Genomic DNA, 16,780 nt, shown 5'->3' on the forward strand with positions numbered 1-16,780 from the left:
CAAAATTGTTATAACGTTAAGGTGTCATGAGGTCTTGGATTACTAGGGATACCTTTTCTTATAAAATATTCTGCCACACACTGAACAGGACACACAATTATAGATACCTCTTTGAACAGAATAACAAATGGTTTTGGATAGCTGATATATAATATCTAAATGTCTACCTCTTTCTCTTTATATTTAATGTGTGTATTTAAAATATATATTTATCACTTCAAATTTGACAAACTGTCAAAGATATACAGCACAAGTTTGAGGTAGGTGTAAGCTTTATAACCAGTCTCTATTAAAAGGACAAAAAAATCAAGTTGAATGGCAGCTCCATTCTGTTTCCAGCAAAGTAGACCAAAGTTTGGAAAAACCAGTGGGCCTGCAAACCACAGCCCAGCGGATAGTAAACCCAAACACCTGCCCTCTCCAGACCACACTAGAGGATGGAACTTTCCCTTGGGATGCTTTCCCCCAGACATTCATTTTAGTAGGGGACTCAGCACTTCTGAAGAGAACAAAATCAATAGAAAAATCAATTGGGAATTGCACTGAACTCTCCCACAAAGAAAACAAATAGCTTCAGTTAATTAGAATGTGACTGTTAATGTGCATTCTGTGACTGTTATGTGATGCACTTAGTATCAGCCAATGGTATGTGGTTGCTTTTATTGAGTAGCTACTCTAAGCCTCATTGCTGGCGGAAGCAAGTAGGTACTAAGGGTCCTCTAGGCTCGGGCTACCCAGCCTCATGTACCTCTGCACCCCTTCATACACGTGGGCCGTTTCCCCAGGAACCTCACAGTTCCTCTGGGTCTTTTCTTTTTACCTCTGTGCTTTTGGAAATACAACCAGACCAACCTTTCTGGCTTGTCCAAATTACAGATTTCCAACAATGTACCTATAAATTTCCTTCTCTTTTACTGAGTTCCCTGGATTCTCCCGCTCACTGCACTAATCAGAGGTCCTCTGCCTAATGTCAAATACATTATTACCATAATAATAGTAATTATAAAGTGAACACAGATTGAACGAAACTGAAAAAGCTGAAACTTAAGATGCTCCAAAATTAGAAACTTTGACAACACAAATGAAAAAATCCTCACCATGAAAGCTTTTTACATGTACAAAATTACTTGAAATATTATATAAAATTGCCTTGGAGCTCTGTGTGTGAAACAAATGAATTTTGTGTTTGATCTCAACTCCAAGCTACCTCAATATATGTGTCCAAGATCTGAAATCTGAGCCACTTCTCATCCCAAGCACTTTGGATTAGGGATGTTCACTGTGTAGTAATAAAAACCAACTAACTAAAAACAAACAAACAAACAAACAAAAACCCAACTAACTTCTCTTAAATATGTTTTAGAAGTACTTTACCTGTTTTATCTCATATAATCATCCCCCTGGCCTTTTGGTAGGGGACATACTGTTATTTCTGTTTTACAGTTGTGGTGACTAAGGCACAAAGGACTAAGTATCTTGCCCAAGGTCACAGAGGTGGGGGTGTCACAGCTGGAATTCAATGCTGGCAAGCTCATTCCAGTGTGCAATGGCCAAACCCCAGGCCCAGGCTTCCTCCCTCTTCAACAGAGACTGTGTTCAGTTCATCTTGATTTCAGCTGTTGCAATGAATTAATAGCTCATCATTTTCCCGATATATCTGGGTAGATAATGAGTAAGCTGGACAGGGCTGGAAAAGGACAGCTCCTCTTTAGGTCTTGGCTCTGGGGAACCTCGAAGCAGGCCCTGTGCTATGCTGTGTGCTGACACAGCCTTGTAAAAGCGTGCTCAACATGTCCCGGGCCTGGACTGATTTTCTTTTTATAATATTCACCCAGTGATGATGTGTACTCATGATGGGACAACGCTACTTCTCAGTCTGTCATTTTTAAGAAAAATTCGTGCAACACTCTGGAATAAGCATGCTGCTTTCAGGATTAGCCTTAATCCTTTTTTTAAAAACTAAGTTTCCCAGAGAAAAATCATACTTTGCTGTTTCTTTTTATTTTTAAATTGAGAAATGTTAAGAATTTAGGAATGCTGACACAGAGGAAATTACAATGTCTTTCTAAATGCCAATGAAAATGCTCAAAATCTGATGAGATTCCCTGTGGTATAAGTTTGTTTTAAAAAATCCTGTAATTCATTTTTTTTTCTTGGCAGACAGATACTTTTAGTGACTAACTTGGAGCTCTTCACCTCTGGTACTACAGGTATTGCTGGGCAGGTATCCATAGACGCCAATGGAGACCGATACGGGGACTTCTCTGTGATCGCCATGACTGACGCAGAAGCAGGCACCCAGGAGGTGAGCGAAGGAGGCTTCTGAAAGGTGACACTAAGAGTGTCTTTGTCCTGATGTCTAGTAGGCCATCTTCAGAATAGCCTTCAAATAAAACAAGTGGAAAACCTGGGGTGCCAACTGAGGACAGCTTACTGTTGGTGGAGGGCCTGGGGGACAGTCAGGAAGTGGTTCCATGTTTATACTCACTGAGGAACCCTGACTTTCAAGTGGTCAAGAATCACAGGCGTCCTGTACTATAGGGACACTGGGAGAAAGAGGTACAATGAAACTCATTTGCATTTCATTCAAATCCCCTTGAATTTGGGGGTCCCCCCCCCCCCGCTTCTAGTTGATTATAAACTCTGCATGTGGTAATGTTTTAAAGACAGTGTGCTTCCAGGATAGCCATTGTGAAGAGAAAAAAAAGACCTGGATGCAGAGTTCAGTCTCTGATGCTTATGGGGGTGTGAACTCTGCTCTGGTTTTCTGAGCAATACGTGGAATTCACAGCGTCTTCCTCACATGACTAGGACTAGATAGCATGAAACCTAGCAAAGTACTATACAGACCTTAACTGATAAGATGCCCATAAGAATTATGAAGATATTCAGTGTTTTAGCAAATAATGCCCCTTCCTCTGTGTTTCCTGGGTGGCTCATGCCCAGGACCACTGCTCCTGTCACCTTTTGTGGCTGTGGAATAGGGGACTTGCTGTTTTCCTCTCTGTTCAGGTGTGCCTGGCTTTTGTAGGAGGGGCTAGGGCAGCAGGCGTGTCCTGTTCTCTTTTCCCCAGTGATAGTCTTACTCTGTCAATAGCCTGGGACTCCTCCGTGTCCACTTTCCCCAATGGAAGCGTGGGAAGTAATAGCGCTTTGTGAGCTTGCCATCAGGAAGGTGTGTGAGGCCCTGGGTAAGAGCTCAGCGCATGCCAGTGATTATTATATTTTGATAAGGAGCTAGGACTCTTCTGTTATTACAACCCAACATAGACTGTGAGAGCCTCTTGATCAGAAGAGAGGGGAGGCCCCCAGACCCAGGCTCAGGCAGCTGATTGAAAGTCTTGGCCAGAATCTGAGGCCCGAAACTGAACCATAAGAGTAGTGATTTTCGAGGGGGGAGGAAGGAGTGTATATTCACCTGGATATTCGGTAGGAGCTGGCTCTTCTTCATAGATCCCTGATGGCTATCTGGGCCTTACAAATAAATGGCTGGCTGTGTGGGCTGCTGTGTAGCAGATGGATGGGGCACTGTCTTATGGGAAGATAAGAAATAAAAAATCTTGACTTTCAAAAGTGTTTACATAGGAGAAAAAAAATTCTCTCTTCCCGCCAGATAGTACACTAAAGAATATTTAGGGAGTTAGGTGTGGTGGTGCATACCTGTAATCTCAACACTTTGGAGGCTGAGGCAGGAGGATTGCAAGTTCAAATTTCACCTGGGGAATTTATCAAGAGCCTGTCTCAAAAAATAAAATAAAATAAAATAAACCAAGACAAAATAAAATAAAATAAGAGGCTGGGAATGCAACTCAGTGTGAACACCTTGGGTTAATTCAATCCCCATACTTAAAAAAAAAAAAAAAAAAAAAAATTAGGGACAACAGAGTCTCCAGTAGGGGCAGACTTTGGGTGGCGGCCTGCTTTGCCACATCCACACCCTCTGAGGGTGACCATGTTGCCTGATGTTTCTCCCTCACACATGCCCACCGTGGCTGCAGCATCAGTGACTTTGGATCTTGACTGACCAGGTCCTCAGCCACCCAGTCAGTCTGTGCAGGAGAGGCGTACACAAGGCCCCGGCTCTTCCGAAGCACTTGCCCTCACTTCCTGGAGGAAGTGAGCTGAGGAAGGTGGCCGTCTGGTTTCCTGGGGACCTAGAGCAGCCTGCTGCCATCAGGCTCATTTCGGGGAGTAGCCCAGCCAGGCTGTGAGCTTTGGGCCTCCTGTGGAAGCAGGTGTCTTAGGCCTTTCCTTTTGTAACTTTGTTTTTTGCCTTTCTGTAGGTTATTGGCGATTACTTTGGAAAAGAAGGTCGTTTTGAAATGCGACCAAATGTTAAATATCCTTGGGGCCCTCTGAAGCTGCGAATAGATGAAACCAGAATCGCGGAGCACAGCAACAGCTCTCCCTGCAAATCATGTAAGCTCAGAGATATAATTTGCTCAGTGTTTCCTCATTCTGTGTGAGGCTCACAGACCTGTTTTCTGGGTTCTCATGCCCTGGAAGTCCTGATTTCTTTTTCTTTTCTTTCTTTCTTCTTTTTTTTTTTTTTTAGCGTGATAAAACTCATGGAAATTATTCACAAACTGGCTTCTGCTTTTCTTAGTGATTTCCAGGTCTTTCTTCCACTCAATTCTCATCCAAAATGGTAGACAACTTCTACCTACTTTTATATCACTTGTTATAATCTCTTAGTTTTTTTTTTTTTTTTAGGGAAACAGCAAATGATTAATTACATACATTACTCACATATTCATGTCTTATAGACATCTCATTCTGTTTCTAAATTTTATAGTTATCCCTCTAAATATTCAGATTCAAATGCCTGAAAATTTGCAGATTGGTAAATGAGTGGATTATTTATGAAGAGCCTCTTCATAAACAGAGGAGTGTTCTTATAACTCACAAATAGAAAATTTATTAGAAATCACTACTTTAGAGAAGTATTTTTGTGAATCATTGTGAAAGAGCTAAGTGAATATTGATTTTTCAGGCTAGTTGGTCTTGTTAGATGAATACATATATGCTCACTATATTTTGACACCATTTTTCAAACTATGAAATATTTATATTCATGCAATGATTATACAGAGGATGTATGGTGAGGATATAATCTCTGGAGTTATTTGGTCTGGATTTGAAATTCCATCTTATTCTTTGCTAGTTTTGTGACAGTAAGAGATTTCCTTCAACTATGTAAGCTTGAGTTTCCCCATATATAAAGCAAAATAAAATAAAATAAAATAAAATAAAATAAACATACACAATTTATAAACCTTGCTTCAAGAAGCAAATGAGTTAATACACTGGAGGTCATATCCAAAACTCTTTGTATGCAAAGCTAGCTATTTTTCATTTTTGTATAACTGGGACACTGAACATGATTGTTTCAAGTTGTTATTCCAATTTTCAGAAAGCTATGTAGGGCATTTTGACATGGAACTCTGGCTTTAGTGAGAGAACATCTAAAAATGAATACTGACCCAATGAGTTTTCACCAAATCTAGCACTTAGAAGTGTCACCATCCATCTGTAAACATCAGAAGTGCTGGGTCAGTGCCTTGGTCAATCCAGTTCTTATCTTTGATTATAAATTCAAAAGACTGTAAATACATCTGGAACCTTTACTTCCCAGTTTTGCTCAAATCTCTCTCAATCTGTTTCTATTTTTGTTCTGTTCACTCTCCTGTAGCACTGTGTTCAGTAATTTTTGAAAAGTTTTTCTTAAACTTTACATTAGGCACTAGGCAAGAAAGTAAAGAAAAAGCAAAAGAATGCAAGATGTCCTTAAAACATTCTTTTTGTTTCCAGTGAGAGACTGAGAGACACATTCCAATAAATGAAACCTGAGGTGTTTTTACTTATTTCCTCAAATGAACCCTGATTATCTGTTTCTTTTTTAAGCAGGTGGCCTAGAAGAATCGGCAGTGACGGGAATTGTCGTGGGGGCCTTACTAGGAGCTGGCTTGCTAATGGCATTTTACTTTTTCAGGTGGGGATCATTTACACAGTTAAAATTACTCTCTTTTCTGCTTTGGTTGCTTGTTTGTGCACAATGTTCCTTGTAATCTGACCATATCTTTTAACCAAGAAGCATGGTAGTTGGGAGAGTTAAGCCATTCTTGTGGTATGACCTCCGGTTTGTGGGTCAGTGGGTTCACACAATGAGTACTGGGTCATGGGTTTCTGTTGTACCATCTATGGGCCAGAGAACTGAGGAGGACAGTCTAGGAGAGTGTCCCCTGTTTCCAGGCTGATCTGTGCTATGCGTCTTGCATGCTTAGCACTAGAGCTAAGCCCCAAGGCTTGTAAGATTGTAATATGTGTGAATGTTCAAAGTTCTGATTGTTCCCCACTGTGAGGGTGGTCCATTCTTTTGTAATGTTTGCTGGTTGAGTTTGTGGCTTATTTGTAAGTCATCAGACTCAAGGGTTGTGCATTTTTGCATGGAATGTAACTCTGGGTATATGTGATCCTTTCCGGGAACAATCGTATTCCTGTTCTCACAGTACACTTCATCTGATCTTTATCTAGGACCTATCCTGGGAGGCAGGCAGAGCTTTGGGGGCAGAATAGATGAGACTTAACCCAAAGGCACCCAGGGAAGAAGGGGAGGACTTGTTCTATGGCATTTCAGAAAGCATGCCAATTTTCTTCCTTGAATAAGAACATAATGCCTTGGGGCACACTACTTTAATCTCTGACCAGGGTTTCATATTCTGTCACTTCTCATTTATCAAACCAAACCCAGATGTCCCTTGAGGGCACTCTTTGTAAGAGAAGCCATAGTATTTTGTAGCCAATTGAGGTTTTATTACTACGTTCACTTTCCCTTTACCCAGGAAGAAATACAGAATAACCATTGAGAGGAGAAACCAACAAGAAGAAAGCAATGTTGGAAAACATCGAGAGTTGCGGGAAGATTCCATCAGATCTCACTTTTCCGTGGCTTAAAAGAAGGCTCTTTTTTTTTTTTCCTGCTTGAGATTCCTTAAGGAGATAGATGGGATAAAAGTCTTCGATGAAACAGAAGGGGTGTTATTGAAGAATTCATTCTTTAAAGCAGTTAGTCATTTTATTTTAATATTTCTTTAGAAGCTCAGGAACTATTATTAATCACCATCTGCCTCCCAGCCTTTCATGTCATGTCAAACAAATATAGGATATAATGTTATTGTGTTCAATATTTGTAGTGCTTGAGGGTATATAATTAGATTTATATTTAAAGAATCAGATGTCTCCTTATCTTTGTGGCTTTTGGGGGGCATTCCACACAAGGATATAAAAAAATGTGGTTTTCTTAAATGAAATGCTTTGTAGTTAGAATAAAATCATTTTAACAAGTAGAGTTAAAGAATTCTCTTGGAAAGAATTTGACACCCGATAAGGAGAAAATATTAAGAAAAATCCCAGTGTTGGAGATTGGCATTGTTCTCAGGAGCTGGTGGGCAACTTTGTGGTTGGGAAGCGCTCTGTCCAGAGTCTGCACTCAGGTCTGATTTCCTATCTCAAGGAAGGAACCTCTCTGTCTTTTTTTCAGTGTCTCATAAAAGTTACTCTGAAAAATGTAAATATTAGTGAGATTGGAGGATTCATGTAAGAAAAACAAGTTTGACATGTTTCTGTTTCTGATGTAAAAAGAAGCCCGAATTCACACTAACATTTTACTTTTAAGTATTTTAATCTTACATGTTGGTATCAGAAAATGTGTCTTTTTTTTTCACTTTGAAAATTTCACTTACATTTTAAAAGCATGGATAAAATGTACAACAAGCAAGTGATGATGAATGATGCTTCTCTTTTACCCATTTCCCACTTCTCTTTGGCTGGAGCCAAATACCAATTAGTGCTTTAATTACAGAAGCTCTGTAAAGGTGTTCAGATTATAAACTATAGGATTACATCAATTTAAGCTGCTTTTACATTTTTAACTGTGCTAAATGCAAATTGCTTTAGGTTTATAGTCCTTCCAGTTCTGATCAAACGATGAGTTACAAGATGAGGAATGAAAAGTTATTAGTGTTCTGCAAAGTTTTATGAAAAGAGATAGATTGTTTCTCTCAAGAGCAACTTAATAGTGAAAATTTGACAGCAGGCACAGAAATGATAAATTTAAAAAATGCATACATAATGCTCACCAGCATTCACAGTGATGACTTTGGTCAAAAGAGGAATCTAAATTTCCACTGTATCCCCTTTCATTCAACTCCACAGAGCTCTGTAGTCACCCACCAGTTGCCTGTGTTAATGGTGGGTTTGGTGTGGTTGCAAGGAATTTTGCAGTTGGATAAGTATTTGCTGGATGTCTACTTGGCATCCACTACTATGCACAGAGGCTTAAACTCAGGTTGGCATCTTTGCTTATCATTTGTAGAGGAACTAGATAGTAAAGAAAGGAATGGAGACTGTCCCATGAGTGTGTCATTGTGTAATATGTCATGAGGGTCTTTCCTTGATAACATTTTCAGCAATAAAATAGCAATAAAAGCCATCCTCATACCTTAAAAGGTCATAAATAGGGAGGGAAACTGGGGTGCTTAAGCAATTCCTCGGCAGTGATGGAAGTCATAGTTCAATGGAGGTGACAGTTTCTAGTGTTCTGAGTCAAGGGAAGGACCAGGTTCAGGGCCTTGGCCTTGCTTGCCTCCCTCACTAGAGGAGACTACATCTGTTACTCATGCTTCGGCCCCACTGAACAGACTATTTGTATGTGAGGTTTGTTTTCTGCTTCTTTAGAAAGTGGAATGCAGGCCTCTGGGAAGACATGGTAAAATAATTACCTATGATCAACAGAAACAACTACCTTGTAGTTCCCCATCCTGTTTGCAAAGAAAAATCATGCTGAATTCAAGCAATGATAGAAAAAAAGAAGGCAAACTCCAGAAATTCTGATGTGGGAGAGAGTTTTAAAAGTAAAATCCAGTAAAGTAAAGTATTTGCTTTCCTTAAAATGAAAAAAACAGTGGGAAGAATTGGTTCCATCTTATGTGAATCAGAGAGATTATTTCTCTCTCTTTTTATTATTTCATGATGTTTTCTAATATATTTTAGTGATATGAACTCCCTATTATTTTGTGTTGATAAGAAATTGCATTTCAAGCCCATGTGGTTTTTTTACAGGGTGAAAAACACTCTTCCTGATTGTAATCTTTGGTATAAACATTTCCGACCTTTCTAGAATTTACATAGTAGCTCATTAATGCCAACATTTTTAGAGCAAATATCTTTTATTTCTACCTTAGATAGAGAAATAGTTATAAATTTAGTATTATATCCCTAGATAAGATTTTAAAGAGAGAATTTAGTCTGTATAAATGGCAGCACAAATCACGAGATTTTTGTCATGCAAATGTCATTTTCTTCTATTTTTGAAGCAATCTCTAGTGTTCTTAAGGTTGATTGCTTATTTACATTTTTACTGTCTCTTTTGTTTCCCTTGAAATCTTTACATGGGTTACCAATGCTTTATTGAATTTGGAAAACACCATTAAATTGGGAAACTTTTGCTAGGAGTGTAGAAGTTTGGCTCAATGTTGCCCTGGATTAAGATCTCAAGATTATATTTTCAGACTTAAGTTCCTAATTGCTAAACAACATCTTTGACAACTGTTCATTCACACTCTTCCAGTAGTCACATGCTAAGGTACATAGCGGGTAGGTTCTTAAATCATGCTCTGAAAATCAGGATGTTCAGAATTCTAAGTGGATATTTTATCAATTGATTTGTCATATGCTCACATTCATATAGATCCACATGAGTATATACTTTTTGGTGTTGGGAATAAGTACAGGATTTATTACTGATGTAGATTTTGGCAGGTGGGAGGAAATCCCAAATAAAATCTTGTCCTGCATGATAACTTATATAGGGAATGATCTCTCCCCACAGTGGAATCACAGGTTTTATGAGGAATAACCCTGCATTTCTCTGAAGAACTATCAACTTGTCTTTTTTTGAACCACAGTCATGATTCCTCAGGCCTTATAGTAGTTCTTTACATTTCAGAAGCTATATTTAATGGAGGGAGAAGAGAAACATAGGGAAAGAGAATAAACACCTTCTTTTCTCCTCTCCCTGAGGTTCAGACTTCTGCTTTGGAATACCATGTCACTTCTCCCATTCACAGGTTCCCAGGGCCATCTACTTACTCAAGGTACATGTGCCTTCTTTGACCCTAACTTATTATTTTTTCTTCTGGTGGGACTGATTTTGAGGGCAGTGAAAACCAATGTAGACCTTAGACAAACAGTGATGGATTTGGAAGTAGGTTCTAATGGCATCGGCACTTTCTTGTAAATGAACGTATGCTGGCTATTTGCTGAAGTCTCTTTAGGAGACCCAACAGAATATTGTGCCGTTGGTATTAAGGGAGTGTTTATAAACTCTAAGGAACAAGTGCCTATGTTTCTTGGGACATAAAGAACTCACATCCCAAATGGACACAGTCATAAAGGCAAACGCCAACCAAAATTAGGCCCCTTGATCTATGTGTCATGGATTTTGTTTAGTTACACCCTGTGGTTCAAGCCTTCATAGGAAGTTGGTAATGAGTCGAATTTCTTGTTCAGTGGAAAAAACTAAAACTGTCTAAAAACACAGGATATATTTTAGGGGCAGAGTGGAAGCAGCGAGAGAATCAAATGGTGGTGTTCAGAGGGACCAGTTTTTTTTTTTTTTTCAGTTGGTCTTTAGAACTAAATAATAATAGTAACAATTTAGTCCCTCTTCAACATCAAGACTCAGCAGGAAGGTTGGGACACGCCCACAGGAAGAATCTTTTGACCCCCCAAAGGAAATGGGGAAGGGTATCTTTGCAGGTTTCTTTTGTCTTTCCCCTCTTTCCTCACCCAACCCCACCTGGCAGCCATCATGACTCCAAGGGTGTGTCAGCATCTTGCCCAGGAAGGTGGGAACTTATGAGAAGGTCTCTATACTTCCTCAGAGGAAAAATAGGTAAAATAGTGATGGCTGGAAGAAAAAGGCCGTCAGAGCCCCTACACTAACGTGGCCACACAGCCCTGGGGACGGTGATGTGTATCTCCTTCAACAAGTCTGGCTTTGGTTTTCAGCACACAGATTTCATAAATGTCTCTTGAACGTATACGCCATTGCTAAAGTGCAGAATTAAAATAACTTTCAAAAGTTATTGCTGGGTTGGAGTTTGTTCAAATTTCTTTGATTTTTCAGTTAATTTTATTGGTACATTTGAGATATACATAATGATCACATTCACCATAGGGAATTTGTACCTGTCCACTGTATATCTTGATTCATCTTTCAAACTTCTCATTAACCACTAATGTTAATTCATACCAAAGGCAAAGCTTTCTAAGCCAGCGGAGGCTGTTGACATTCACACTTTAAGCTACTTCAAATACTATGAAAGCTTTTGTTGAGAGCTGAGACTCAGCATTAAAAATCCATACGTTTTAACAGTTCTTTGATGTGTCAGGTGTGGGAGGGTTCTTCATGGAAACTTCTGAACAAATAGAATTAAGAGATATCAAACATGTTGTGTTGCTGCACTTCAAAGATTTAAAGGCCTAAATTTCTATGCATAAGGAACAAAGGTCACTTATCACATGTTTATTCATAACATAAACTACCAGTTTGATGTTGCTGTTACAAAAATAATTATTAGTGGACAAAGAAAACTAAGAAAAGGAAGTCTGGATTTTGAAATGGGCTTTGTCTTATTTGTTGTTCAATGTGAAGATCTGAAAATGTTCAATGTCATGTATCTTATAAGACAGCAATGAAATGCCCCTCAACAGCACAAAGAGGGTGTGAATTTGTGGACCTTTGTGTGGGGTCCTGGGAGTTAGAGCTTTGTTCCCTGTGCATAACTGAAACCAAGAGGACACAGGATAGACATTGTGGAGGATAAAGGCTGTGTGCTTGTCTTCTGAGCCTTAGTACTCATTGTTAATTTAAATATAGGACTGCCAAGCAATGCAAACTTATCATGAGTCCAATAGAGAAGTCAAAGTAAAAGCTGCACAAGCTACATACAGTTTATGATTCTAATGTAAGTAGAACTATCTGCATATAATGTGATTTAATTTATTGTTGTTCTGTGTAGAAATTAAGAATTAATGACTGTGGATATAACCTCTGTTTTGTATAATGTATTTTATTTCTGGTGCATTTAAAATATCTACTTTATTTGGTGTTTGGATATAAATGTGTATGTATTCTTATAAATGTTTCTATTATGCAAGAATGCCACCTATTCTGACTATAACAATGTGTTCTCATTAAAAAATACATCCCACAGAAATCTTTTCATGTTTGTAATTTAACCCATATATACATAACTTGTATTCATGTTCTCTGAGGACTTTCTTATAGGGTTAATTTAAGTAAAAGATCAGTAGTGGAAATGGTGTATTATAATGTTTGAAGAGTACCTATGAAAAGACTCAAGAATTTCTGCCCAACAAACCCAGAATTAAGAAAATAATATATTATTAAAATAAGGGACAAACTTTGAATTGGCAGGTGATGGAATAAATCTTCATGAATAGTATCCACTTTCTTAGGTCTCTACAATTTGAGAATACTGGTTGGCCTCACTGACTTGTGTTGTTCTGTCTCTTGCCCACTTTCAGGAGATTCTAAGTCCATTTTGTCACATATAGGAACTGCCTAGGATCCTGAACGTTAGGCAGAGGGTCCAGCTTCCAGCATCTGAAGTCATACTGGATGGCCCTGTCAAATTACTCATGATTTCTTTTAACCTTAAAAATCACATAGTATCTATAAAAACAAACAAACAAAATAGAACAAGAAAACCCAAACCCAAAACCAAACCAAGCCAAACCAAAGCACATAGTGATTCCCATGGTTGGAGCACTGTTCCACTCATGCTGCAGCAGCTGTTGTGAGATCCCTTGCCTACACCAGATGCCTCTCACCCCAGACACCGGTGTGAGGAGAGTCTGCTGAATGGTGCTGTTTGAGGGTGAGGGACAATGTGGGAAAGTTTGTCAGCAGTAAAGGGTCGAGTCAGGAAACCCTCTCTTGGAAACAAATATTCCCACTCCTTTCCCATATCCCCTTTGGAGCCATGGGCTCCTGGAATCTTTCTATCTATCCCTACCACTGCAGTTCCCTCTGATCTTCACGTGTATCCCAAATCTCACAGACCAATGAGGCCCCACGATTGTGATGCCTCCTGAGCCATACCCCATGGAGGAGCCCTAGGGAGCTCCAAACATGGGTTTCTGGTGTTGACTTACATAGCAATTACTATTGTTAGTGTCTTTTAAAATTTACTTAACCACCTATTAGCATAGAACCAGAGCCAAGAAAAAGAATTCCTTTTGCAGGCCTCATGATCCTTAGCTGCTGAAGCTCTTGAGAAGAGGAGGGGAGGAAGATAAACAGTGGGTGGGCAGGGGGAAGGCTGTGCTATATACTTTGTGCTAGCTTACCATTCACTCTTCATGCTAGTTGTCATTTTTGTTTTATAGATGGGGACACTCTGGAGCCAGCCTCCTGGGGTTTGTAGTCTGGCTCTCAATTTTGTAGCACTGAGAACTTGTGTGAAAATGAGGATAATGCTAGTCTTCCCTGGTTGCTGTGAAGACTTCAGATCTAAAATGCTGCCTGGTACTTTGTGAAACACTCCATAGAATTGTTAATATACTTGCCTGTCTCATTGGACAAGGGGACAAACACCCCATAGCGGGTGGAATTTGAGGTCTTTCAAGACAATAAGAGTCCCTGCCATTGAAAATCAGAACCCTCCTCCACCACTGATTTCAATTTTTTGGTGGGAAGTAACTTTGGTCTGTTGGAGAGTGAGGTGAGAGATAAGAGATCCCTTTTTGTGTGCAGATTCCTTGGAAAAGGTCTGGACAGGATTAAGAAGGAGGCAGTGATGGTCACAAGCTGTCAGAGGGCCAGATAAATTTCCTTCCGATTTGTTTGATTTGTTTTTTCCCCGCTCTGGGTGGAGAGCAACATTGTGCCCACAGGTCACTCACTGCCTTCTGCTCCCTCCTGAGCTCTCCACCTGGCAGAGATGGCCCTGCAGCTCGCTCCCCAGATTTTACCCACTGGGCAGCTCTAGTTGTTTATAGCAGAACCTGCTTCCTCATGACAGAGAGGACTTTCATGTGTCCTGAAGAACAGCTTTGCCACCCTGACGGTGCTCAGACTAAGTCTTCCATGAGTGTGCTGGAGTTGTGACCCAAGTGAAGCACCTCATTAAGGGTGTTAGTGAGTGGTGCATTTCCCGGTGTAGACAAAAGGGATTTTTATTTCCTCTGCTGCTGCAATGGGTGAGGAGAGATCAGGTGTCATCAGGCTGGTGGAGAAGGCCACATCAGAGTAACCTCTCTGGAACCAAGGCCGCATGGTTCCTGGCACTCCTAGAGGCCTTTGCTTCCCAGGCCTAGCAGCCCAGGAGACCAGGACAGAGAGGACACTGTTCTTCCAGGAGGGCTTCTGACAGTTCAGCGTGAGGTTGCATTTAGGGCTTGCTCACTCCTTCCAGATGCTCTCCAGGTGCATAGAGCACTCTGTAGAGTAGTCAAGGAGGGCCAGCTGTGCAGGAATGGACCCCACCCCCACCCCCAGGAGGAATGTCTTGGATGGCAGGGTATTTAATGCTTTCAGGCAAACATCTGGCAAGAGACCCTATTGAAATAGAACTTGCCACCTAGTATCTTAACCACATGCTACTCCACTTTAGGACTATTCTCAACATTTTATTCAGAAGAAAAACGATGAGCATAGCGCGTGTGCCATTTCAATTTGGTGATACTATCGAAATTTCTCCAGGCCTAGATCAGACTAAACACCTTAAATATGTTTGTTTATTTAATTCTCATAACAGTCTTAAGAGGTAGGACTATGATTTTCCTCTTCATCTTAGAGGTGGGTAAACTGAGGTACAGAGACATTAAGTAACTTGTTGAAGATCTCAGAGCCTCTAGGTGGCCCAGTGGTGATTTAAAGTCACGTTGCTCTTTATCAATAAAGAATATCTCCTGATAGTCCTGATATTATGAAGATAATGTGTCCTTTGGGTCATTATAGTCATCTAATGATAATCACAATTAAAGCCATTGTGAAATATAACTACATTGTTTTTCAGTATTACTCTTGACATTTTGAAGTTTCTTTTTGGTATTGGGAATTGAACTCAGGGCCTCATGCCTGCCAGGCAGGACCTGTACTGCAGAGCTATAGCCTTGGCTAAAGTTTCATTTATTTAAGAGCCAGAAGTCAGAATAAGGGCTCCAGAATCCCAAAGCTTCTCTTGCTATGCAAGGAAAATTTTACAAATTAAAATCTATCATGAAAATAAAAATTTAATATTCTCATAATAGGAATCAGCAATACCAATATAAATTGTTCAGTAGGGTTTGGCTTAACTTTCTCACTGTTTAGTAAGAGGTTTTGCTGAGGATCCTGGAAAACTAAAACTTTTATTTCTGCAATAATTTTCTGCTATGTAAAACATGTAATTTATGCTTTCATTAAACATAAAAATTAAAAAAAAAAAAAACATAAAGTCAAGCTGCCGGCTGCAGACAGTACCTCTACCGAACTGCCTAAAAATAGACAGGGTCACTTCCGGTTTTCTGCCAGTAACCTCTCTCCCTTCATATCCAACCAGACTCCCTTTCTTCCCCTCCTCTACACTTTTACTTCTGTTCCACCAGATCTCCATCAGCTTTCTCTATCATGACTAGGAAGCAAGCTTGCAAATCTTCCCTTTTACTTATTTCTCACATAACTGCTGCATCACACTTTCTAAAATGCGTGCCACAACGTGACAATGTTACTCTCTTGCTTAGTAACCTAGAGCGACTCCCTACAAATCAAATTCCACATGCTGTTCCCGGTGTTCACAGGACTACACCCCTCGGGTTCTATTCAGCGTTCTTTTCGGTAATAGTGTTGAACTTGACTTACTTGAATTGATTTCTTTCTCACTCACAAGACATTCCCTGTATTACCTTTGCCTTATCATTCCCACTGTGCTTTCTGTCTGGAAAACTTTTGTCTTCTAATTAAGTCAGTCTGTCCTTCACCTGAACTCTGAATCCTAATTCCTCTCTAATCTTCCCGTTTGTCCTAACCTCCAATTAGCTCTATTTTATTTGTGGGCCTTTATTATTCTAAGGTTAATGAATTGGGGGGCTGCAGATGTATTTTGTTGGGCAGTCGTTGTTTAGAAAAAAGTGGAATTAGAATGTCTTTGGATGGGGTGAATGCTCTTCAGCTTGACCAGATTCCTACACTTCCAAATGTCCTCACACTCGGTTTTCTTCATCAATTTATTTTTGGGACTTGTAAACTGAGTGCACAGCTAATTGGGTGGACATGCAGGGCTTCGTGCCATATCGCTTGTTGTCACCTTATTTGTCCTTTTAATATCACAGCCTCCAAGTGGCTGGTCTCCAAAGAATTCTCTGACGCTGTGGATTTGTTTCTCTCCCTTCAGCTTCTTTGTCAAGTGCTAGTTCTGAAACAAAATATTTCCTACACCTGGAGAATTATTTCCCAAAGAAACTCAGTCGGGTTTTTGTAATGTCAATAATCAGTTCATCATATTTCTGCTTTGTGAAATCAGATTTTTAAAGAATTTAGAATAGTCTTCAATGGTCCATTATAAGAAGAGCTCTAGAATTTCAATCCCTACTCTTCTGCTTCTCAGGTGTGTGGACTCCACAATCCAGAGGATCTTTTGGAGCCTCAATTTACTCATTTGTATAATCAGGAGGACAATAACTACTTTGTAGAGCTTTAATGCGCTGTCTG

General features: G+C 39.8%; 1 protein-coding gene across 5 annotated transcripts in view; it reads left to right on the forward strand.

Moving 5' to 3' along the window:
- Positions 1–12,281, forward strand: part of Npr3 (natriuretic peptide receptor 3) — a 65,782-nt gene extending 53,501 nt beyond the window's left edge. For 4 of the 5 annotated variants that reach the window (XM_063258044.1, XM_023565267.2, XM_063258042.1 and 1 more), the window contains exons 5-8: positions 2,211–2,305; positions 4,284–4,419; positions 5,905–5,992; positions 6,843–12,281. In XM_063258044.1, the coding sequence (XP_063114114.1) occupies positions 2,211–2,305; positions 4,284–4,419; positions 5,905–5,992; positions 6,843–6,954 (431 nt within the window). In that variant the 3' untranslated portion in view covers positions 6,955–12,281. The remainder of the gene's footprint in view (positions 1–2,210; positions 2,306–4,283; positions 4,420–5,904; positions 5,993–6,842) is intronic. The other variant, XM_063258041.1, reaches the window with a different exon arrangement.
- Positions 12,282–16,780: the final 4,499 nt, after the last annotated feature.

The sequence above is a fragment of the Cavia porcellus genome, unplaced genomic scaffold (assembly GCF_034190915.1).
Source record: "Cavia porcellus strain 051 isolate PalLab524CR breed Dunkin Hartley unplaced genomic scaffold, mCavPor4.1 scaffold_11, whole genome shotgun sequence".
NCBI lineage: Eukaryota > Metazoa > Chordata > Mammalia > Rodentia > Caviidae > Cavia > Cavia porcellus.